Here is a 25,647-nt window from a genome sequence, read left to right on the forward strand (position 1 = left end):
TATGCTATAATCAGATAATATTTTAGTGACATTAAGATACCTACAGTATCTAATTATTTGCCTCAGTTTTCTTATCTGTAAAATAAAATAACATCTTGTTATTGTGAAAATTAAATAAGTTAATTGATGAGTAGATCTGATGTGGTTGTGAGGTGGTTCCCAAACCCAAAGTTGGGACATATGGGTGGACAAAGGAAAATTTTTCTGCTTATCTATCATCTGTCTATCTATCTATCTATCTATCTATCTATCTATCTATCTATCTATCTATCTAGTTTGTACCCTGAACTATTAGCATTTTTGTGGTATTTCATTGTTAAGGGAAAGGAATACTGGATATTTGAAATGGTTGTATGGATGCTATACTATGTTTATTGTTCATGTACTTCCAGTAAAATGTTTATTTTCCAATGAATATGTTACTATAAAGCCATCATCTTAATTAAAAAATAAAACATATAAGAGCTTCAAGAGAGAGGTTTAAAACACTCGTACAAGAAAATAAGAAGGATCAGAAGGCTAGGAAAATATGGTGTCTGTTTTTTGTTTTTGTTTTTGGTTTGTTTTTAAGTTATATGCAACCTTTGATTATTTATTACCTGATTATTTTAAATTATAAATAATCAAGAACTTCCTTTGCCTCTCTTTATCTTGCTGTCTGCTTTTGAGTCATCTCAACAATAACCTAGGCTGTTAACATATCAGGTAGCCAGAGAAAATGGAGGAAGCTCAAATGAATCATTTTGCTCTTTGCTTAGGAGTATGGTTCAAGGTTGGAAAAGACAAGGGTGAACTTTTGGTGAAAGTTAAATTGAAGATTATTGCTGTTTATCCACACTACTGTTTTCTTCTATTACTGTAATCACTCAAAAATTCTATTATTATAATTAACTGAAAGTTCTATTACTGTAATTAATTGGACATAGTTTAGTGGCTTAAATAAGATCTAAACACTAGACCTAAAACTTTACAGTTTAGAAACTTTAGTACTTGATTTGGACTGTTTTTACTTTGAGGTTAAGTGTATCACTTATATTTTCTGTATCAGTTTTCTAATATATATAATGACAAAAATAATATCAACTTCATTTCTTCAGAGAATATGATGAGTTTGTGAAAAGCATTATATGAAAAGCACAAAAGCTATGTATAAAAGATATATCATCCCACAAGTACAAGTGATTATTCATTACAATGCAGCAATTTTATTACAAATGCAGTGTGGGTAATTTTGCTGACTTCAGATTAGTTAGTATTTCTCCCAGACATTAGAAGTAAGAGTTTTGCATTGTATGTAAATTTTTAATGTTTACTTATGTAGCTTATCATCTCTAGTTTAAGAATTACAATGTGATAATTCTATATTGAGAAAATCCTAAAGATTTCACGAAAATAAAAACCTATTAGAAGTGATAAATGAATTTAGCAAAGTAGTGGGATACAAAATTAATATTTAGAAATTGGTTGCATTTTTATGCAATAACAAATGATCAGAAAAAGACAGGGAAACAATCCCATTTACAATTGCATCAAAAAAATAAAATACCTAGAAGTAAATCTAACCAAAGAGGTAAAAGACTTAAACTCTGAAAATTATAAGACGTTGAAGAAAAAAATTGAAGATACAAATAAATGGAAGCATATACTATGTCCACTATGTCCATGGATAGGAAAAATTCACGTCACTAAACTGTCCATACTACCCAAAGCAATCTATAAATTCAGTGCAATCCCTAACCAAATATCAATGGCATTTTCACAGAACTTGAATAAATAATCCCAAAATTTACATGGAACCATAAAGACTCCGAATAGCCACAACAATCTTGAGAAAGAAGAACAAAGTTGGAGGTATCACAATACCTGATATCAAACTATACTACAATACTATAGTAATCAAAATAGCATGGTGCCAGCATAAAAACAGACATATAGATAAATGGAACAGAATAGAGAGCCCAGAAATAAACCCACACTTATAATAAATCTATGACAAAGAAAGCAAAAATATACAACGGGTAAAGTTGGTCTATTCAATAAACAATGTTGGGAAAACTGGACAGACACATACAAACAACGAAAAAGAAAGCAGACCACCTTCTTACACCCTACACAAGGATAAACTCAAAATGGATTAAAAACTTAAATGTAAGACCTGAAACCATAAAACTCCTAGAAGAAAACTCTCTGAAATTGCTCTTAGTAATATTTTTTTCTGATATATCTCTTTGAGAAAGGGAAACAAAAGAAAAAATAAACAAATAGGACTACATCAAACTAAAAAATTTCTGCATAGCATAGGAAACCATTAAAAAAATGAAAAGACAACCTACTGAATGAGAGAAGACATTCCCCAGTGAAATATTCGATAAGGAGTAAGTATCCAAAATTTATAAAGAACTCATGTAACTCAACACCAAAATTTATAAAGAACTCATGTAACTCAACACTCAACTAACAATCTAATTAAAAAATGAGCAGAAGAGCTGAATAGACATTTCTCCAAAGAAGACATACAGATAGCCAAAAGCCATATGAAAAGATGGTCAATGTCACTAATCATCAGAGATACGCAGATTAAAACCTCGAGGAGATATCACCTCACAGCTGTCAGAATGACCATGATCAATAAATTCACAAACAAGCGTCTGTGAGGATGTGGAGAAAAGGAAACCCTCGTGCACTGTTAGTAGGATTGCAAATTGGTGCAGCCACTATGGAAAGCACTATGGAGGTTCCTCATAACAATTAAAAATAGAACTACCTTATGACCCAGCAATTCCACTTCTGGGTATTTATCCAAAGAAATCCAAAACACTAATTTGAAAAGATATATGTACCCCTATGTTCACAGTAGCACTATTTACAATAGCCAAACTATGAAAAGTGCCCATTGGATAAAGAATGGTACATATAGACAATGGAATATTACTTGGCCATAAAAAATAATGAAATCTTACTATTTTTGACAACATGGATGAACCTGGCAGGTATTATGCTAAGTCAAATAAGTCAAATAGAGAAAGACAAATACCATATGATCTCATTTATGTGTGGAATCTGAAGAACAAAATAAATGAACAAACAAGACAGAAACAAACTAATGGTTGCCAGAGGGGAGGGAAAATGAGAGATAGGAGAAAAAGGTGAAGGGATTAGGAAGTACAATTTGGTAGTTATGAAATAGACACGAGGATATAAAGTTCAGCTTAGGGAATATAAGCAATAATATTGTAATAACCATGTACAGTGTCGGTTGGGTACAAGACTAATTGGGGAGAATCACTTTGTAAATTATATAAATGTCTAACCACTATGCTGTATACCTGAATCTAATATAAAATAATATTGAATGACAACTGTAACTGAAAATAAATAAATTTTAAAAAATTACATAATCCTTCTTACTTTTTCATCATTGTTTCCTGAATACAAAACACCCTGTTCTACGTGATGCTGATGATCTAAGAAAAAATTAGAAAAAGAAGTGTGGTTCATAACATATTGACAGTTACTAAAATTAAAATGTTTTTTATCAAGTGTTCCACATATAAATCTATTATAGATGTCTATAAACCTATAAAAAGCATATAGGCCTCCTCAATATGGAACAAGAGACAGTCAGTAAGGCACCAGAACGACAATAAGTCCACATGACATCAACATGCTTAATATATCTAAAATGAGAAGCCTTACCTAGCATGCAAACACATTTGACATTCTGATCAGGGTTTTCAAACAAGAGTTCACCACACCTCTGAAAGAAAAAGAAAGCCATAATTATTTTAAGATTTCATACCGGGATTCCAAAGGCAACATGTTCATGCAACCCGACATTATGACATTATTCTACTCATGTTTTCCTTGGTTACCTGAGTCTAGGAACTTGTGTCCTGGTAGTAAAATATTTGAGAGGTAAGTTGGACTAGATCGTTCCTGCATGCCTCATGCCCCTGCCTAGGAGTGATTCTGTGTGCTTTTATGAGGAGTCGCTGCCAGAGATGCACTCTGTATCTAACGGTTTCTATTTCAGTGGAAGATAAGCAACCTATTAGATCTAAGAATATGAGGTTAATCCCTCTCAAAATTGGCCCTTATACAGTACCAATATTCTAAACTACCCACTCTGCAATCAAGCACAGACATTATCAAGCACAAATGTCAGTGGCCTATACTTAACTCTGAATTTGGGGGGTGAAGAACAAATAAGGAAATGGTGAAAAAGTGGCTTTTTCTTGTGTGTGCTTTTCTTGAACCCACAGATTAATGGAAACTTCAACTTTCTTATCTATGTCTTAGTTTTAACTTACTCGTTACAAGTTTTGTACAAGGCAAAATTCAGAGATATAGTCAGTTATTTAAGAATAGGCCATACTTATGTAGATGAGTGACAAATGATTAGTACCTGAATGTATAAAGAAATCCTCTAAATAGATAAGAAAATAACAAATAGAAAAATAGATAAAGGACGTGAACAAGCAATTCATAGAAGAGGAAATCTGAATGGTCAATAAATATAGAATATATTCAATCATACTAATAACCAGCGAATTAAAGATAAAATGAACTCATTGGTGTAGCAAAACTTAGAAATCTGGTGATAACAAATGTTATCAAAAATGTAGAGAAATTAACTCACATATTGTGGGTTAGAATATAAAACGATAGAACCATTTTGGAGAAAAATTGGTAAAATTTTATTAGGTTTCTACTTACTAAGTACTAGTTTTCAACCTCACTAAGTCACATTATTAAACAGCAAGTCATCTTCTAGACTGATAACCAGAAAATTTTCCACATACAGCTTTAATGCCCAGTTATAAAATTGATGAATAATATGTTACTCATATCTTGGAATACCACATGGTAGTTAAAATGAATGAGTTAGGGCTATATATATATTATATATAATATGTGCATACATATATACATGTCATATATATGTATGCACATGTTATATATAAAAACATATATATTATATATAATAGCCACATATAAACATTCAAGTTGTATAATGTTTAAATCTTAAAAATATATAATGTTCAAATCATATAAAACATATCTAATGTTTAAATCATATAAAAAGACAAGCAAAATCTATCTCCATTTTTTATGAAGCTGAAAATATCTAAAAATAATACATATTATTTATGGATATATTAATTTACATAAAAACAGGCAATGAATAATGAACATCAAGTTCAAGATAGGGGGAAGATACAGAGAGTAATGAAGTGTTGGAAGGCATACAGGGATTGCCAATTGTTTCTATACAGTAGTCTCCGCTGAACCACAGGGGATGCATCCCAAGACCCCCATTGGATACCTGAAACCATGGGTAGTACTGAACTCATATTTACCTATGATAAAGTTTAATTTATAAGTTAGGCTCAGTAAGAGATTAACAATAACATAATAAAATGGAACAATTAGAAAAATATATAGTAACATATTATGTGAGTGTAGTCTCTCTCTCTGCAAACTAGCCTAATTTTTTTTTCTTTCCTCACAATTTCAGGGACAAAGATTTTATTCTTACTGTAGGACTTAGCAACCTCAGCACATAATTTTTTTCTTTCATTATTAAGTAAAACACTTTCACGTTTTTAACTTAAAGGAAGCACTTTACAGCTTCTCTTTGGCATATCTGAACTGCCAGCATCATTGCTTTTGGGCTTTGGGGTCATTAGTAAGTAAAATAAGGGTTACTTGAACACAAGCATGCGTTACGGTGACAGTTGATCTAATTATCAGGATGGCTAACTGACTAAAAGGCAGGGAGCAGTTTCAGAGTGGATACTTTGGATAAAGGGATGATTCACGTCCCTGGTGAGAGGGTGCGAGATTTCATCATGCTTACTCAGAATGGCACTCAATTTAAAAACTTATGAATTGTTTATTTCTGAAATTTTCCATTTAATATTTTTGGACCACAGTTGACCATGGATAACTTAAACTGCAGAAATCTAAACTGCAGGTGATAGAGGGAGTAACTACTGTAATGGTTTGTTCCTTAAATTATTCACTAAACTATTTTCTATGCTCAAAATATTTCATAATAATAAGAAATGCCCCCATATACAAAACACTGGATATAAAAATTACATTTTGCATTCTGCTTCTGGCATCCATCCTTCTTGGGCTAACAGAGGACATTTAGTACCAAGACAGAGTGCCTGCGCCAGTAACTTGTTCTCACCACTTATTTTTCTTAGAAAGACTGAGGACTTGCTACATTTGCCCATTTTCTTCTCTTTTTCACTGTTTATTTTGTAAATTTCACTTCTGTCAGTCTTTATTGTAAAATTTTTTATCTATAGTTGGAAATCCATATACACTCAGAGCAGACTTCAGTTAAATGCAGATTTTTGACCGGAGCGGGCATCGGCATCCCTAACCCCCACTTAGTCAAGGATCAATTGTACTTAAGAGTCAATTGTAATTTCTGGGGAAAACAATTCACATTGAAGAATTCACGTTTTTCACCTATAATTAAGAAATCTTCTGGTATAATAAGTGGCAGGTTGAGGGGGAAAGGATGACTCAATTACATCCAAATCAACCCATTTTATGTAATGGCCTACATTGTGCATAAAGAGATGGACAATTGGCTCAGGGCCATGAAAAGGAAGCAACCTCTTTGGTGTGTCAAGAGAATGGACTGCAGAGGAGGGAGATTGGGTGCACCTGAAGGTTGCAAGAAGGCATTGAATACTAAATGGAGAATATCATGAACATTTTTCCAGGTTACTCTGCTGACCTAAATATCATATATTCATCAAGCCATTTACTTTCTTCCTGCTTTACTTCTTTGTAAGTAACATGAGATGCTAATATATGCCACAAAGTCAGATCAGAGAGCAAACATGAGGATTAATGACCATGAAGTCTGATCCAACGATTGGTTCCTGTTCTGTTTGCGTTTTGGCAGAATAAACCCTTTCAAATTGCTAGCATCCATTTCCTGCATTACTTGCTTTTTAAAGTGGTAATTCTAGGAACGAAAAGAGTTAATAATTATTTTTAAATGAAAAATCAGATGTTTCTAAAATATTTTGAACTTTTCGGCAAAACAAAATGCTAGGAAGTTCTATCAATTCTTATTCTGGGTCCTAAAAGAAAATAATTCTGCAGTCCTCTCTGTCTGTTTGTTAATGACAAAGCCCACACATGTGCTAGGAAGCAAGAGCTTTCCTTCTTTTGTTGCACAGGCTTGCAGGAGATGAGGTGTGGAAGTAGCATAACTTCTCACAGCTACCCAAAGCCCAAGGGCAGCCTTATTATAGGTCCCTCAAGGCAAATGGATGGGGGTGGGGGTGATGCCACGGGGGTCTTGATCTTCTTCCTGGACAGAAATAAAACCAGGAGAGTTTCTGAAATTCCCATAAAACATGCATTCCTTAACAGTCATGGTCTGCCAGTGTTCACCGACCACACAAACTAATGACCAAACAGCACGGGCAGGCACGGGTTGCCCTTCTGATGGCTGTAAAGCAGTACTCTTTCTTGTCTTCATTTCTCTGGCTGTCTGGGAAATGCCTGTGGCACTTCTAACTAGTTAATAGCACTGCTTTGTAAAGTTACCTGAAGGGAATCTGATTGTTCTCAGGACTTGAATAAAACTTTTCCAGTGCTTTTTCTCATTGATATCCACATCTGTGGGGCCTTGGCTGCCAGTCTGCTTGCTGTGCAACCTGGGATGATGACCCAGTTTCGGAGAGTAATTGGGTTCAGCCATGGTGTCAGAGTCTCAGAAAACTGCAAGATCTGCCATAGGGCAAGTTTCTCCCTTGCTGCTCTACCTGCTCATGCATGATGGGACTCTCTATCCCAGCACCTTGCTGCTGGATGAGCCTGACTTTGATCTGGTTCTGATAACCAGGCTTCTGCCTAATTCTCAGAATCCCATCTCCCCGTAGGATCTCCATCTTCTATGGCTAAAATATTGAGACCAAATCTCCTTTTTTTTTTGTGCCCAACCAATACTGCCCTCAAATAATAGGATATAGTTATTGAAATTCCAACCCAAGGGGCTGAAATCCCGCTAGGGACAGGGAGATCCTTCTGACTTATGTTCTCCTTTCTTAGCACATAGAATATACTACATATGAACTCATGTATGTAATACCTATAGCCCTCTTAGACCATAAATAATCGAACTACTTTTATTGCTATGTTCCGAACATGCTTCATTATTGTAATTCATGTGCCTTATACTTACCAGGCCCTTAATAAATACTTGTGGACTAGCTAACATTTACTTAGCCCATACTATAGGTTAGGCACTGTTCTAAGTGCTATACATCTACCATCTTATACTCTCAATATATACTCTTAAGAGAGTACAAAATTGAGGCATAGGAAGTACTACTCAGTATAGAATACTCCCCTCCAAAGAGTGAGAGAATCAAAACTGACAGCTTCCCTGATGCTTGACCACTGTACACAGATTCCCAGATATTGGCTACTGTAGACCTCCTCATTGCTTTGGCCAAGTAAACTATTTACATCTCCTTCTCTCATTCATTAGCCAGTAGTTATTTGCATGAACTGCCACCTATTGGAGTGTAGGTTTTAGATTAGACTGATCCAAGTTCAAACTATGTTGCTGCCTCCACTTACCTACTATATTATCATGGGCAATTTATTCAGTTTTGCAAAACTTGCTTTTCTATTTGTAAAGCACAATACTATTATTTACAGCATAGTATCATTGTGAGTTTAGTTTTTAATTCATTAAGAACAAGAATGTACTGATTTAAATTACTATAAATGAGATTATAATGCAAAAATACAAATTAATAAATCTAACTCATTTGTTAAAGTTCTATTTTAATTTTCATATTATTATTTAGAATTAAAAATGAAGAAATAATTCTAATTTTAAAAGTCAGAATACTTCAAAAGCTGATTGCTAATTCTTATTTGTTAAGAATTTTCTATATTAAATCTAAAATTCGCCATTTAGTCAGAAAGAACAAGAGGGGTTTTATAAAATACCACATCTATCTTAGTATTTTTTAATTAAAAATATTTAATTTCCATAAACTAAATCATGTTCCAGCAAAATGCGCAATAAAATATATTTCTCTTAAATAAACTGTATTTTTTCATTACTTTCATCATAAAATTAGTTGTGAAAAATTGATATTAGGTATAATTTTTAAAATTATACTAAAATAGCAAACCTCTTTTTCTTAAGAAAAGAATTATATATGAAATGACAATAATATTTAAATATTAATAATAGTACCTGTTATCTTTAAAAGTAAAATAGAGATAGTGAGAAATTCACACAATGTTCATTTGGCAGCACTTTCAGCTTTCTTAAACCAGTTAATGTTTTTTCTGCTTTAAATAAGTTTTCATACTCTTTATTTTTCTGAATATTTTCTATCACTTGCATGTAATCTATCAGTAGCCCTCCGGCAACTAATCTTTTTAGGGCAGGTGTCTTGATATCTTTGGATGGGAGGAAACATTAGCAAAACCCAAAACAGAAAACCTTGTTGATTAGAGGTTTGGCCTAGTGTCAGTTGAGGCAATAACTATTTTCTGCAAGTAGATACTGTTAAATGTTATTAGCAAATAATTAGTAAACTGATTCTTTGATTATTTCTTTCATATCTTTATAGCTTTTCTTTTGTTTTTTAAAGTAGAAAGGGATTTAATACATGGAATTAGGTGCTTACAAAATCATTGGTGGATCAGAATAAAGGATGGGCCTCCTGGAATGGCTGTCAGACAAAAATGCAAAATTGGCTATGAGGGACCACAACTGGAAAAGTGGAGAAGCAGGAGGCATCATTGGCGTTCTTGACTTTAAGGACACACCACCATGGCAATGACCTAGGGGTTAGAAAGCTGTTGGCACAGTTGCTTCTTGACACCCATGTTCTTAGTGACCAAATATTGCATGCTACTACAGAAATGCAGAAAAATCCAACAGCTCCATGACTATGCTTGACAGATCATTAAAACAAAGCAAAACAAAAAGAGCTCCTGATGTATAGACTCATTTTGGGAAAAAAAAAAAAATTAAAACTGAGTTTGCTAAGCTGAAAAAGTACTAACTAACCATGGTCACCTTTTGGTGGAAAGTGAAGTACATCCCATCGGCGCCAGGAACGGAGACAACCTGGAGTGGGCAAGTCTTTATTACAGGCTGCCTTCGCCTTCACCCCAACTTTAAGTACTTCAGTTCTGCAAGTTTGCCATACAAGAATTTTTCTAGTGAAGTTTTTAGTAAACAAGGCAAATGCCTGTATGACGATGCATCTATTTTATTTGATCACCCCTGAATCCCTAAGTATCTAGAGCGATGGCTAATGCATAATGGGCACTCCCAGTGTTAATTAAATGAATAAACGAATAATTCTTTACTGAAATTATGTTGAGATATAGGTGAGATTTGAGATTTGAGATTGTCTAGGGTAGCGCAAGAAGAGATTTTTTTTCTGGAAATTTATGTATATACACTAGGAAATGCTGCCATTAGATGCAGCCATGTGATATGGAGCTGCAACGGGGTGATGAAAAGGGAAACCTGAGATTGAGAAGACATTTAAAAACATCTGGGTCACTTCCCATCTCACATTTTCCTCCAACAAAGAGCTGACTGGTACTAATCAAAGCCAGATCCCCCCATCCCCCACCCCAGAAGATAGGCCTGGAGAAAAAATGGTTTAGCTCTACAGAGCATAAAAAGATAAGTTCTGTTAAGAGACTAAATTCCCTAAAGTCTCACAGGGCCTGGAAGCTCGGAATTACATTAATGTCTATCGGACGAGTGAATGAATAAATGAACATTCAAAAAGACATCAACATTGAGTCCTATTCTGTGCAGGCGCTGTGTCATGACTGTGGATACAAAATCAAATGAGATTTAGGCTAGGTCCTGTCCTCAGGCAGTTTATAGCCTGGTCCGAAGTCAGAACACAGAAGGCCATGGGCACCCTCAATGACGGGTACTCACTACCTGCCTTGGACTATCAGAGATGGCTTCCAAAAAGAGATGACCCTGGGCCTGTCTGGAAGATAGCAAAGAGTTCACTGGCAAAAGAGAGAGGGTCCATCCAGGCAGATGCAGCTGCCTGTGCAAAGCCCCCAAACCCTTTTAGGATCCTTCAAGTAGCCACCAAGGAGCAAAGCTGTGATGGATGACGTTAGAGGATTTAATCAAAACAGTAGTCACAGTTGAGATTGGAAGACACTAGGGGCCAATAGTGATTTGGAAAAAGAAATGCTGAGCTGGGCTAGAGAGGCTGGATTTGCTTTTGAAGAGCTGGAATGCCTAATGAATTCTTTTAGCATTGTAACAAACAATTATAATACAATGTACAATGGTACCAGATACCTCTCATCAGTGGTATTGGCTGCAATCTTTTTGTCCATTTCTACCTTAGAATGTGTACCAAGCCTGAGTTGTTCCTTATTTCTCCTTTTTGGATTATTATACATAATGGCCATGACCAAAAGAACAAGCCCTAACCACATAGTTGAAACCTCATGGGGGCCAACTTCTGCTACTGCCGGAGCCGTTGGCACTTAGCTTTGAGCACATCACAATTTCCCCAGCTCCTGGAAGGTGTGATTTCAGTCAGGGTCTCCTACTTTACAGTGGACCAAGTCCCATCTCCCATGTGGGTGGCATAGCCAGGCCTTAATCTCTAAACTCTGTGGCAGCCCTTAGCAGTCTGGTGCCAGAGGACAGCAGCTTTGGAACTAGGGCTGATTTCAGCTCGAGCTCATGTTTTCCTTTCTAAGTTTTTCCAGCGAAAGAGCAGATTTCCATCTCATTGCAGGCTGTTAAAACGTCAGACTAATAAGTTTTCAACAATCTGTCAGTGCAGATCTCCAGCAACAACCTGGCACTGTCTTTGATTCGGGGCCTCATCATCCAACCTAGCCCTCAGCCAGTCAAAATAAGAGACACACCAGCAAAAGAAAAAAAAAGGTAATCACCTCAAGTTGAAATTCTTAACAAATCCATTGTCGCCAACTGTCAACAGCAAATCTGTGGGCTGCATAACCTGAGGTGACCCTTTAGGAAGGGCCATCTCTCATAAACCTCTAATTAGCTATGGTTAGAAGTGACTTGAAAGATATTAGTGCTATTGCTATTGGAAAGGAGCCTACCAGCTTTTAACAGCTTTGTTTTCTTCTTCAGTCAAAGAACAAAATGTTAGCTTAATGGCGTATGCTTTCTATTAGAGAAGTGCCAGCAGCAGCAATCTCCAGAGAGTCTCTCAGCATTTTATTACACACCCCTATTTTTAAATGTTTAAAAACTACTTATTATGAACCAAAACTTGGAAAACCTGGTTTCAGCCCAAGAGTAAAAATTTTTTTTTAAGTTACTAAGCAAACATCCAGAATGCAGAACTCTGTTTTCTGTCAATTTGGCCCTGGACAGTAGAGGGCACTAAAAAGTCTACAGTACTATTTATGTCATCTGGTTGGACCCCTTCAGGGAGATGCTGGGGTCAGATGGCACACAGGTTCTGAGTCATTGTGTTATATTGCATTCCCCAGTTCACGAAACATTTCTCCATGCACCACTTTAGTTTTGACTTTAATTACATACACACATTAAAAAAACACATTTTTCATGTGCAAAACAATGACTATAGCCTCTGAGTAAGTACAGTTTTAGTAGAATCCATACCTGTGAAGGCCGTTGACATGTGGAACATAACTGGGGTATCTCCCTAACGCACTCAGTTATAGGAACTGAGTAGGCATATTGGTCCAAGGAACTTTGGGTATAATTCTGGTATAAGTTCTGAGAATTCCCCTTTATCAGACACAAATACCTATGCTACAAATGTTGATAAACAGAGAAAAAATTGTTAGAATTTTGTGATACAATTTAAATCTTTTCTTTACCATCTAAGAACCCCAAGTGTTGATAACTAGCTATAGGTAGTTTTCAGAGAGAAAGAGACACTTCTGTGAAAACAAAAAACTAAAGCTATAAACATTTAGCTTATACATAGTGAGTTTTTAAAGAAGAAGTCCATAGCAAGTTCGCCTTAGAGGAAACAGGAAATAGTACAAAAAGTGAACAGACTGATATATAGAATGGAAAGAACTTAGACTATCTGGGTTCAAATTTCATATCTATCCATCACCAGCTCTGTTATCTTGTGCATATTATTACTTATCTTTTGGAATCTCCTTGTAGAGCAGAGGGAGTAACAATGCTCACCCCTCTGCTGAAATAATGTAATATATGTGAAAGCATCTTGTGTACTCTGAACCCCCAAATGGGGCCTGCTGTGTATGTTATTTTGTGGAAGGAAGGAGGTGGAAGTAGGAGAGGGCCATCTGGCAGCACTGTGTACAAGATACAAAACACAATTCTACTGCGTGAGTCATGGGATTTTATGAGGGGGAAATGTTTGTCTCTTCCATATTGGAGAGCATCAGCCCCTCAGAGGGTAACCTGCAAAATCAAAGATCTAAAGAACAGAGGTTGGCAGGGCAAGACCAAGCAGTAAGCTAGGGAGAATAGCAGCCCTCGAGAGGAAGAGAAGAAGCAGAGTCAAATGGAAGGGGAAGATCGGAAAGCATGCAGGAAAGGGAAGATGAACTGTGTGAGGACTTGAAGCTTGGACAGGCACCTCTAGTGCCAGAAACACACACTGTTAACCTGGGAGGGATCTGGGAGTGCACCATGGCCAGTTCAGTCACTTAAAGATACAGCAAATAGTCGTCACGAATTTAGGGGATTATCCATACCAGGGTTTTATGATGATCCCAGTATGGGCTCTTGAGTTTGAATTAAGACTTCAACATCTAATAGATGCATAATCTTGAGCTAGTTACCCAATATTTCTTTGCTTCAATTTTCCCATATGTAAAATAAAGATAATACTACTGCCTACATCATAAATTTATCATGAGGATTAAATGAGGATTAATATACATACAACACTTAGAATAGTGTCTGGTAAAACTAAGTCTTCAATAAATTATTATTTTTAGGAATATACAATTATTTAGGAGAAGAGAAGCCATGAAAACCATAGCTTTTTCAGCTGCCATCCAGTGTTACTCTATGTGATCTCCTTAATCTGAACATTGAGCCATCGTCCTAGGAAGCCACAAGCCCCCTGAAACATGCACAAAGGGGCAGAAGTCTGCAATATCTGTTCGATGGGAGTGCCAAACAAATATTTGTTTAATGAATGAATGGAAAATCAGAAGGCAAAGAACAGATTGAAAACTGGACCAGTTCTTACTAGACAATTATTTTCAATTCCTGCATGGGAAGGATTTGAAGGTCTAAAGTAAAATCTCACTTTTATTGACTATTTCATTCAAAATATTTATTCAACAAACCTTCATTGGGGGCTTTCCAATGCAACAAGGGTGTTGGCATAACTGCAATTAGTTGCTTATGCTGAATTTATTAGCTAAATTAGGCAGAAACTATCTCTAACTTGATTACATTATTCTCAAATAATTCTTGTGTATTTAAAGTCCTAATTAGGGAGGATTAAATAGACTTTTTAGGTAGTGGAAATGTTGACTCCAGGAGGTTCCTATAGACCATTTGATTACTGGACTGAGGCCCAGAGACTGTCTATCCCAGCCTGATGCACAATTATCCTTGGCATTGAGGAAGGAGAAAGAACCCAAATGGGTTTGGGAAAGAGGAGGTTTCTCACAATTATTCACATATACTGGCCACATCTTGGTGGGTGTGGAAGAGTTTCTGAATAATGTATTCTGATTGGATAAGGGAGAGAGGTACTAATATTAAACAAGTCCTCAGTGGGAGTTGAAGACAAGCAATAAGTTGAAAAGGTGTTTATTCTGGGTACGATAAAGTATAGGTGCAAAAGCCTAAAGGTAATGAGGAAGGAAGTTAAGAACAACTAGAAGGGATTCAGATAATCAGGAGAATTGGGGAGTGGAGAGACACAAGGCTGGAAAAGTTGGCAGGGACTAGATCATGCATGGTCCTTTGGGACTCCATTTAGTGATTGGACATGAGCCTGGATTCCATAGGCCATGGATCTGAATGAAGTCACTGCAGGTCACAGGCCATCTGTTCAAGGCAGTAGAAAAATCCCAAAAGTGTTTAGAAAGCTTTTATAATGAGAATACTGTACAGCAGCCACATTTGCTGACTTATATTGCTTCTCAGCATACTTGGCAGTATCCTTAGGTGGGAAAAATGTTCTGCTACACAAGACAGCACCTTATGTTTGAGTGTTTAATGATATTTTCCATATTATTCTTAATACTCATCGTTTTGATAATCAGCGACCTTAGGGAATACCATCAGAATCGTTCACCTATTTCTACTCTCCAGTGTTACCTCACACAGGGCGTACACAATCAGATAGATTTCTTTAGATTTAACATAATCCATATAGCCTTTATGAAGGGTAGATCATGGAAATGAGAATATGACTTGTCAACTTTCTAGGTCTAACATGAATATATGATGACGACCATAGCCTTTTAAATCACACGTGGAGTGAAGACTGAGGACATACTGAAAAGGGTGTCAAGTCCCTGGATCCTAGAAGCTGGAGGAACTGGAGTCCTGAACCAAAGTCTTTTTCTAACACTTGAAAAGTAATCTTCTCAGAAACTAGTGGGAGAGAATGCTTTTCTTCAAGCAAGTCATTCCTTTACTTGACCATCACTGTCAGAGCAAAATTTAAACCTGCCCTTTAGCCCAACTTATTGTGCAGCAATGCCTAAGTCTGTCCCCCTGTTCCCCATAGAAGACTGACACAGTGAGCATTTGGAACAGCTACTTTTTTTTGTTGTTGTTGTTCTATGTGCTGCCAACAGCATGTATTCACAATTGCTAAACTCTGGCCATCTGATCCAAGTGTCCAACCTTTAGACTTGGTTTTCTTAATTTACACTGCAATTTCCAAGCTACTTTATATGACCCTATAGATAGCAAAGCTTAATAGGTAATATCAGCAATATCTTCAAATTATTGTACAGACGTCACAATTCAGAGATTCATGGGATCTCATCCAGGCTGTAACTGAATGAATATTTACTCAAGACAAAGGAGTACTTATAATGTGCTCCTTGTAGCTCAGTACAGTAATGCTCCTGTACATAAACCAACAATTAAATGTAATCCTATACACTTATATTTTTAAAAGAAATTCAAACCAGTCCTTGGAATTAAATGACCCCAGTGCTAGAGAAAATGACTTCCAGAACATCAAGCCTCACATGCAAACACAGGGCCTCTGAGCCACAAAAGAACAAACACTTTTCCACAGGGATAAGGGCTTGTTGTTGTATAACTACTTGTGAGGTCAAAGATCCAGATGTTCCCAGAGACAATCAAAAAACTATTACTGGTCAAATTGTATTGACCATCTCCATATGGACAGCTCTGGGACATGGATTTGGCCTCAGAAAGGAGATTTCTATAAATGCTACTACAATCAATAGCAACCCCAGGTGAGAGCTGGAAAATTCAATATCTTGGAGAAATAACTGACAGGTTTCATAAACTGCAAATAAAAACAAAAATCCATGAAAACAAGTGTATATTTTGCTAATAGTTATATTCTGCTTTGGCCCAGCTTACTAAATCTCAACATGTTTTGACAGGAGCAATATTTGAAAGTTACCTCCTCTTGGGTCTCTCCCATAGACAGAAAGTATGGACTTTCTGTCTAGTTTACTGCTGTTCCCAGTACTTACATCAATATCTTGTCACTTTGCAGGCTCTCAATAACTATTGCTTGAAACAAAGAATGAATGAATGATTTGGGACAAAAATATACCCAATTCATTCATTACAAACAAGTTAAAAATCTACAAGATGGTGAAGACTCAAATTGAAAGAGAGGAATAAGAGAATAAAGTTACATTTAAATTTTAAATAAGCTTAAATTTTAAATAAGTTTTAATGCTACTACTCCATTAAGAAATTGGCTTCTGAAGTTATGCAGTGAATTTACTACGAATGCACTAAGTAGAGTCCAATCCAAAGGCAAAGTTTTCTCCAAATGCTATATTTTGGAAAGATAATTTTCCCTAGGAATCAAGAATCAGCAGCTTTTTCTATGGTTGAATATCACTAAAGTTAAACAGAGAAATAGACAAAAAAAATTTGTTTTAAATCTTCTTGGTCAGAGTCTATATCAAGAAAATAGAGGTAATAACTATATTCTGCCCTATTAGTATATGCTTAATGGGTTAAACCAGTAGTATTTCAAGTGTCAGTGTTTCAAGTGTCTGAGAAGAAAAATCATATAAAGGTCACTTGGAGATTACTTGGGGCAGTAGGTACTGTGTTATTGATAGCTTGTAATTCTTATTCTAATCACTTTATTGCTTCAAGACTTTCTTCAGCCTTCTTACAAATAGAGATGATCATTGATTTGAGATTTAATTCTTATTAGTGTCAGTAAAATCGAGGCATCCTGAAGATCATGCTTCATTAGCTTCCCAGTAAATCAAACTGTGAAACTGATGTGGCAATATGACATATATTCATTAACTAATAATGCCAATAAATTAATCCATGCTTAACAAACTAGTAGATTTTTGCTTATACTGAATTTTTCACCTAATGACATAAAACTATTTCTCTATGTATTCTTAGCAAAGCAAGAAAGAAATTAAACACAATAATAGCAAATAACCTTAAAAATAAAGTTATGCATATAGGACCCATTGTATTAATTTGCCAACCTTAAATTTCAAAAGGCTAGGGTATTAAAGGATATATGTTAACTTTGAATCTTGGTATCTAGCAGAACGTTTGGCATAAAACACGTGCTCAGTAAATGCACTTTAATGCATGGTCAAATGAAGAAAATATCACATGCCAAAGAATGTGATCATCAGTTAAACAAATTCTACTATACTCAGAAACATTAACACAAGAATTTCTGGATATCATTGTTAGATATGAAATGCACACGTGTGTGTGTGTGTGTGTGTGTGTGTGTGCATGGATATGTGTATATGTATGTGTATTTGAACACACACACACACACACACACACACACACACAGGTGCTATGTATATCACATAATTGTGCTTTCTAGTGCATTACAGTTTACCAGTTAAGAATCCAGGCTCTTATTTGGAGTCTAATAACAGTGAGTTTGAATCCCCAACTTCGCCATTTCCTAGTTCTTTGACCTTGGAAACTGGCTTATTATTTCTCTCTAAGCCTCTTGTTTCCTCACCTAGAAAAACCAAGACAATATAGAGTTGTTTTAAGATTAAACGAGGTAACACACATAAGGTTTTCAGCAGTACCCGTTATACAAGAAGTAGAGAATATATGCCATCTACGACTATTATCCTTTTACACCGTGGCCTTACTTTTCACCTTGCCCTCCAATCAAAATGAATCTTTACTGTGCCCTTTGTCTCACAAGTTTGCGTCCACAAATCTTTGAGGAAGTGTAAAGAAGTGGCAACGGAGAGCTTGGGCTTTGGAGTCCAACAGCTTGTGGGGGAAATTTACCAGCCATGTGACCTCAGAAAAACTTCTGAACTTGCATCATCCTCTCTAAAATGTGATAAGAACCTCTCTACCTCACAGGGTTGCCCTGAGGATGAGCTGTTACCAGTAAAGTTCCTGGCTCAATAGTATTACATGTACATATGCATCTCTGACGTTATCTATCTCTTTCTCTATGCTTTTTTTTAACTTCAGTGTCTATCTTCCCTTTTCCATATGTTAAATTTATCTATATTAGTCAAGCCCCATTTAAAATGGTGATCTTTTAGGTTTCTTAATTGTTTTCCTGCCTAAGTTAACCTTTTCCTTTCCTTAATTGCCTATAATTCTTGTAGCCACATTCAACTTCTTACTTCATATTTTTAACACTTTATCTATTAGACCATAAGGTCTTTAAGGCCTGAATCCAGATCTACTTTATTTATATATCCCATTCAGCCTCTGGAATAGTACATACACACGAGTGTGTGGGGGTGTGTGTGTGTATGTTAATGTATACGGTAATAAAAAATATTTAACAAGCATCTGCAAGCATCTGTTTTTAAAATCTTGTTACAACTCTGCTTTATTCTACGAAGATTTTGAGGTAGATGCACATTTCTCTTTGTGTACATATGTGCATGCTTATATACAGATCACCACCTCCATACACAAACCGACATACACATATATTGCAAAGGGTATTACATCTAACGTAAAGTCTGGAATTAAAACCTCAAAATGTTCCTAAAAATAATATATGGTACGCAACGCTAAACTCATTGTGAAATTATGTTGTCCATGTTGAAATCTCCCACTTATTTTGAAGTTATTAAGAGAGGAGACATTCTCTTGTAACACTTCCCATAATATGTTTTGTTATTATTCCAGGAAAAATTTTGACCACTGTTACTTATTACAAATGAAAATGTTAAGTTTTTGGAATCAAGGAAGTAATATTCCATTGTTTCTTGGCTTGCCATCATTCATACCTTTCACTTTTACCATTGCCAACATTCTTTTAGAACCCTTTGTTATTGAAACATTTCTTCATCTAAACCCCCAGAGTAATTCATTTTTTGTTTCAAACGAATGATCTCGATGTTGGATAACATTTGCAATGTCATCTCTGCAAACAGGTCAACAGTACTTTGTATGCTATCACCCGGTCAGATAATCAATGATATTCTTTTCATGAGAGCATTTCTTTGAAATTGATGAGTAAAAGAGCAAAATTATGAAATTTGGTTCAAAGTAAAGTTCTAAAATCAAGATCTGATTTTGAGTACTTTTAAGTTAGCTACTCATTGAGCATGTATATTAGTTACATGAAATAATTACTACCTTTTATTTCATTTTCAAATTTTTGATCTGCACGTGGCTTTTACATACTGAAAAAGGAGTAATGTGACCTCTAATGTGCAAAACCTTTAATAAAAGGCAAATTTTAAGGAAGATAAAATATCAGCCAGTCTATTAATAACCGACGTTTTAAATACGTGGTTAGGTGAATTGGCAAAGATGCTTCCTCATAAAGAAACTATTTTGATGATCAGAATTACAAAGCCAAAGAACTCTGATAAATGATACTTCTAAAAAATGAAATACGACACAAAATTTCAGTTACACATATAACTCCAAGTAGCCTCAGAAATCTTATGGTGAATAATAAAGTAAACGTATATTAAAGTTTTGGTCAGGCATGCACCACTAAAATATCTGGAAGCTGAATATCTTAAAAACAATTTTTATAACATTTTTGATTTCTTCCTTGTTTTCTAACTCAGTTGCACAAGCCAGACTCCTAGGTGCCTGATTTGATTTTTCTTTTTCTCTTTCTCTTGCCACCTCCTGCTCTTACTTCCCTCAGTCTCAAAACAATTTAATGAATTTCCAAGTCCTTTTGCTTTCTCAAATTCACCTACCTTTCCATACCTGGTTCCCAGCACCTCAGTTCCCATAGTACGCTCATCTTGTGCTTAAATCCTCTTTTCCTAGTATTGCCCCACTGCATTCTAATTGTCATGTAGCAGCTGGAATGGTCTACCATCTGAGTCAGTCATTTCCCTGCTCAAAAGCCTTCAGTGGCTCTCCTTTTCCCTCAAAATAACCCAGAATTCTTAGTTAAGCATACAAGGTCTTTCACTTCCTGGCTCTTGTGCCCCTTGTGAGTAGTGCCCCTTGTAGTAGCACCCAGGATAGACATCTATGCAAGCATTTATTGCAATGATGTAATTTCCTAGAGTAAGAGTCACGTAAGCCTCCTAACTTACTTTACTTTCCTAGTGCCTCACTCGGTGTCTCATACTTAATTAGCACTTAACAAATGCTTGCTGAGTAAAGGAAGGAAAGGGGTAGAGGTAGAAGGACATGTGATGCTAACGTACAAAAGGGAACACTCACAAAAGTCTACCTAGTCATCCAAGAGCAGTCAAATAGTGCTGGCCATCCAAAGGGTGAGAAAACCTGGGCTCAAAATAACAACTAAACAATAAAAATCCTAACACTTTTCTGACACCAGCTTTTGTCTTGCTGGAGAACAAAGACTTCCGGAACTGAGAGTAAAGAAAACCAGATGCATCATATACTTATGGTTTATTATTAACAACAAAAAAGTATCATTGGAAAAGAGCAGAATCTAAGGTACAGGGGGTTGGTTTTAGTCTTGGACTTCTGCTTATCATATAAACAGAGACATCACTTGCATGATCTGTTGGCATTTTGAAGTTTAGATTTATTAAAGAAAAGAACTTCATGGTCAGAAATTTCAAGATGAAATACCTTCTTTCTCTGCATCAGCACATAATATTTTGAGATCAATATTATATATTACCAAACATACACCTAAAAATTGTACAAGCAACTAAAAATTTTTATGAGAGGCAAATATCTAATCCTCAGCAAGTTTAGTGATACCTACAATTATCATGTTAATTTTATGGTCTTAATTTCTGAACTCTTAGTTTCTGAACTAAATTCTATTTTCTCCTTACTCCCAACTCAAAAGATGAGAATTTTTTTTGTTTGTTTTTGAAAAATTAATTTAAAAAAGGACACACTTTCTATTTAAGGCAACTTCATTAAGATGTCAGAAATTTAAAACCCAAATTCAATTTTAAGCAGTGATAGTGGCCTTTATAGGTGATCAAAATCAATATGTCATTGTATATAAATAAATTCCACCTGCACACTCAAATCCAACCCCTCATACTGAACTGCTGTGCTAATCATATGTGATTTCTCCCTTCTTCAAATCTTCAGGCCAGTTTCCATCTTTCTATGGTCTGAATTGTCTGCCTTATAAATAGTCTTTTTATGTTAGGATACATTATTCTTATTTAGATTTTAAACTCTTTAAAGGATGGAAATATTTCTCCCCTTTGGATCCTCAACCTGACCTAGATAACACAGTTAATTGTTGAATCAAATCTCTGACATACAGAAATAACAAACATGCATTCATTTTTGCTATTGTGTTTTTCGTTTTATTACCAATAACACTTCCAAAATTCCAGGGCTTCTGGTAGCATGAAAACCTGGCAGTTACACAGTAACATTTATCTCCTGAGAATCTCTTTCTATGCAATCTTATTTTTTCCTCACTTCCCCAAGTCCCAGGAACATATGAAACCTGAGTCTCGGGTCCAGCTCTGTGACCTGAGACAGGTTTCTTATCACTCATGGTCCTTCAGTCTCGAAAAGTACTTGAATTTATTCCAATAGTTCCTGTTTGCCTCATTGTATAGACTTGGCCATAAGCACGATGAATCAAGTGTACCATGAAGACAGATGAGAAGGATACTATTCTCTAAAGAGTAAGCCCATTAGTGGCTACATCTGATTTTTTTTTTCAAAAGAATAACTCTTTATTCAAAAAAATTGAAATTAATTAGGAAAATGAATTTAAATATGGCATTAAGAGGCTAGATTTATAATCTGCAGAGTTCATGTATCTTTAATAAAAAGAGAATTTCCCAGTATTCTGTAAAACATTACTCATCTTGCCAGCTTTTATACTTCAGAAAAACAGTCAAAATATACTATCAACTAGAATTTCTCCTCCCAAGATCAGTATAAACAAAATTAACTAATCTTATGGACCACAGAGATTACTGTACTTTTATAAATTTACTGAAAAGAGTTGTTTAGAAATATAATGTGACTCATAATTGTACATCATATTACAGATCATAGCCTAGAGAATTAGGCTAGAACTAAAACTTCATTCTACCTTAGTAAGATAGGAGCTTTTCAAAAGTATACTCTGTTTAAAATTGACAACCGCACACAAAACACCCAAGTCAAGAAAAGTCTAAATATGGCCAGTCTTTCCATCTGGATGTAATATAACCCAATGGAATGATAACAAAATGTTGGTTTGGGTTTATATTTTTTGTGTTTTATGTGATATTTCAGTGCCCTATGGGGACTCTTCTGTTAGTCTATTAAGAAATACCCAGTGTTGACATCCAATTCGCTTTTTCAAAAAACAGCTTACTAACAGTTTGTTTCTTGCAAATAGAAATATGCTTCTTTTGGCAATTTAAGTTTTAGTCATTGACAGAAGTTAAAAAGCATGTAGCAATAGCATTTGGAAACCCCAGAAAGACAAAAAGACTATTTTGATATTCACATTTAAATAACCATAACTTGTGTGCCTGATTAAACAACTTTTCAGCTCTTATACATATGTGGTAGACCAGCACTATTGACAAGGACCCCGCTTCTGAACACACACACACACACACACACTCAAAGCATGTAGGGAAAAGATAAGGCAGTGCTCATTCCATGGTAGATAGTGTCCTGAACTTTTCATACATTATCGCACAATGACTTCATGTTTACGCATGCAGTAGAATTTGTGATTTGTGCATTCGATTCCAAGATTCACAAGTAAATTTAAAAATCTAGATAATTTACTATGAACAGCAATGGATAGAATATCAGTTGCTGTTTTTGCAAGAATCATTGGCTATCATTTTTCACACCCTGCAGCTTATCTCAGGACCCAGCCTAATGACCTCAAAGGCAGCATTTCAAGAGATGTTTAAGATGAACAAGACTTTGATCTCCGTGATGACTGGCAACATTAGCCCTCAATGGGCTTCTCAGTGGGTGGAGTCCCATTGTGTCAGAGTGGACACTTATTAACATTTTAGATCCCAGGCCCCTGTCCCCACTCCATTGACCAGCTGAATCAGTCTCTGCTGTGGTAGTAAGTACCCAGATCACTGTCATGCACACAAGAGTTTGAGAACCACTAATTTAAATCAAAGAGAGAGGGAGCAAAGCTAAACTCAGATTGATACAGATGTTTAACTAATAAACCAAACAATGTGTGAAGACTTTTCTAAAAGCAGTCATTTTTCAAAGAGATTTTGAGGAACCTTGTGGATTTCCAGATGTTATTTTCTGGGAGGGTACAAAATATTTGATAAAAATTTTAATTAAAATATTTTTAGTACTTAAAAATGTAATAAAAATATGCACAACTAAATGGTTCTTTTAATAATTTTGATTAAACATTGACCACTGTAGAGCTACTTGTGCCATTAGGAATAGAGCATCTCCTGCCATCTCTGGCCTTTTATTTGAACTTATAAGTGTGTCCCTGACTGGAACAATTATAATTCTGTTGGTCTGTGTGTGTCTGCTCGCATGAAATTAACCCAGAAGGTACATTACTACAGCTTCTGTGTCCCTCATTCAAATAAATGCCAGGTAAATTCAAGTGCATTTGTGCAACACATGCTCTTGACATGGCAGAATAAATGACTAAATATTAATTATATACCAGAAACCATTAATTATATGTCAGAGGCAATATGTGTAATTTTAAATTTTCTAGTAGCCACTTTATAAAAAGGAAAAGGAAACAGGAAAAAAACTAAAACTAAAAAAAAGAAAAAAATTAAGTTAATAAAATATAGTTAATAAAATTAAGTTAAAAATTATAGTTAAAAAAATTAATAAAATATATTAATTTGTTAATATATTTCATTCAACCCAAGATATTTAAAATGTTATTTTAGCATTTAAATTAATGATGAAGTATTTTACTTTTTACTTTCTTCTTCTTCTTCTTCTTCTTCTTCTTCTTCTTCTTCTTCTTCTTCTTCTTCTTCTTCTTCTTCTTCTTCTTCTTCTTCTTCTTCTTCTTCTTCTTTTTGTACTAAATCTTCAAAATCCAGTACATATTTTACACTTACAGGAAATCTCAGTTTGGACTAGCTACATTCCAAGTGCTCAGCAGCCACATGCAGACAGTGTAATTATAGATAAAACTCTTACATGAACTACTAGGTGCTTTTTTGTCAATTTATATTTTCCATAATCCTACTATCAGGTTTAAGTACTCTTGAATCAACTTTTATATTTATAATTCTAAAAATATGATGTAACAAGAACTCTTAAGTTAGAAATGTCACCTTTTAAAATCAGAAATTTGGGAATAAAATGACAATGAATTGGATAAAAGCACAGAGATAAAAAAAAAATAACTAGATATACTGGTTTCAGTGTATTCTTTCACCACTGTTCACCACATTGTGAGAAAAATAAAAACAATGTGCAGAAGAATATCCTGGAGAGCAACTTGGAAATTGTATTGAGAGCTATTAGTTCAGGATTCGTTTTTTATGGTGATAGAAATCACCTAAGTCCTTGTGGTATTTTAGGCTGTGAAATTTTGCCCCATAGTTCTATACTTTGTGCCAACTTACAATGTTATTTTAAAACAAAATATGAGCATAAAAATAAGATTAAATATTACAGAAGAAACTGGAATAATGACAAAAAGTATTATAGAGTATGTGGGGAAGAAACACATCTTTCTCCATAAAATGCTCACTAAACCATGTACTAACAAGTATATTAGATGAGTAGGCTGCTATTGAAAAAAACAATTAGAATTATGATATTATAACCTAGAGACTCATCTAAGAACACAAATTCAAAAGAAATAATAAATTTATCCAAGGACTAGGATTACATCTATAAATTCAATATTTGCGAATATCACTACTGCTGATTTTCCTTTTCCTTCTTCGTTCAGTAGGTTTATGCAGAAAAAATATGATGAAATTTTATTAATACTTGTTACACAGTAGAAATGTTTAGTTTGAGTGGGTAGACTGGTTTTCAACATACCAGCAAAATAACAAAAACTAAAATAATAATTTTTTTTA

At 35.1% G+C, this 25,647-nt stretch overlaps 1 protein-coding gene across 1 annotated transcript in view; it reads right to left on the minus strand.

Moving 5' to 3' along the window:
- The window catches only part of PDE7B (phosphodiesterase 7B), a 279,990-nt gene that overhangs the window by 190,497 nt on the left and 63,846 nt on the right, over positions 1-25,647 (minus strand). The window contains exon 2 of the mRNA XM_039879006.1: positions 3,697-3,757. Within this exon, the coding sequence (XP_039734940.1) occupies positions 3,697-3,757 (61 nt within the window). The remainder of the gene's footprint in view (positions 1-3,696; positions 3,758-25,647) is intronic.

This window comes from Pteropus medius, unplaced genomic scaffold (genome assembly GCF_902729225.1).
Source record: "Pteropus medius unplaced genomic scaffold, Ma_sr-lr_union100, whole genome shotgun sequence".
In the NCBI taxonomy this organism is placed as follows: Eukaryota; Metazoa; Chordata; class Mammalia; order Chiroptera; family Pteropodidae; genus Pteropus; species Pteropus medius.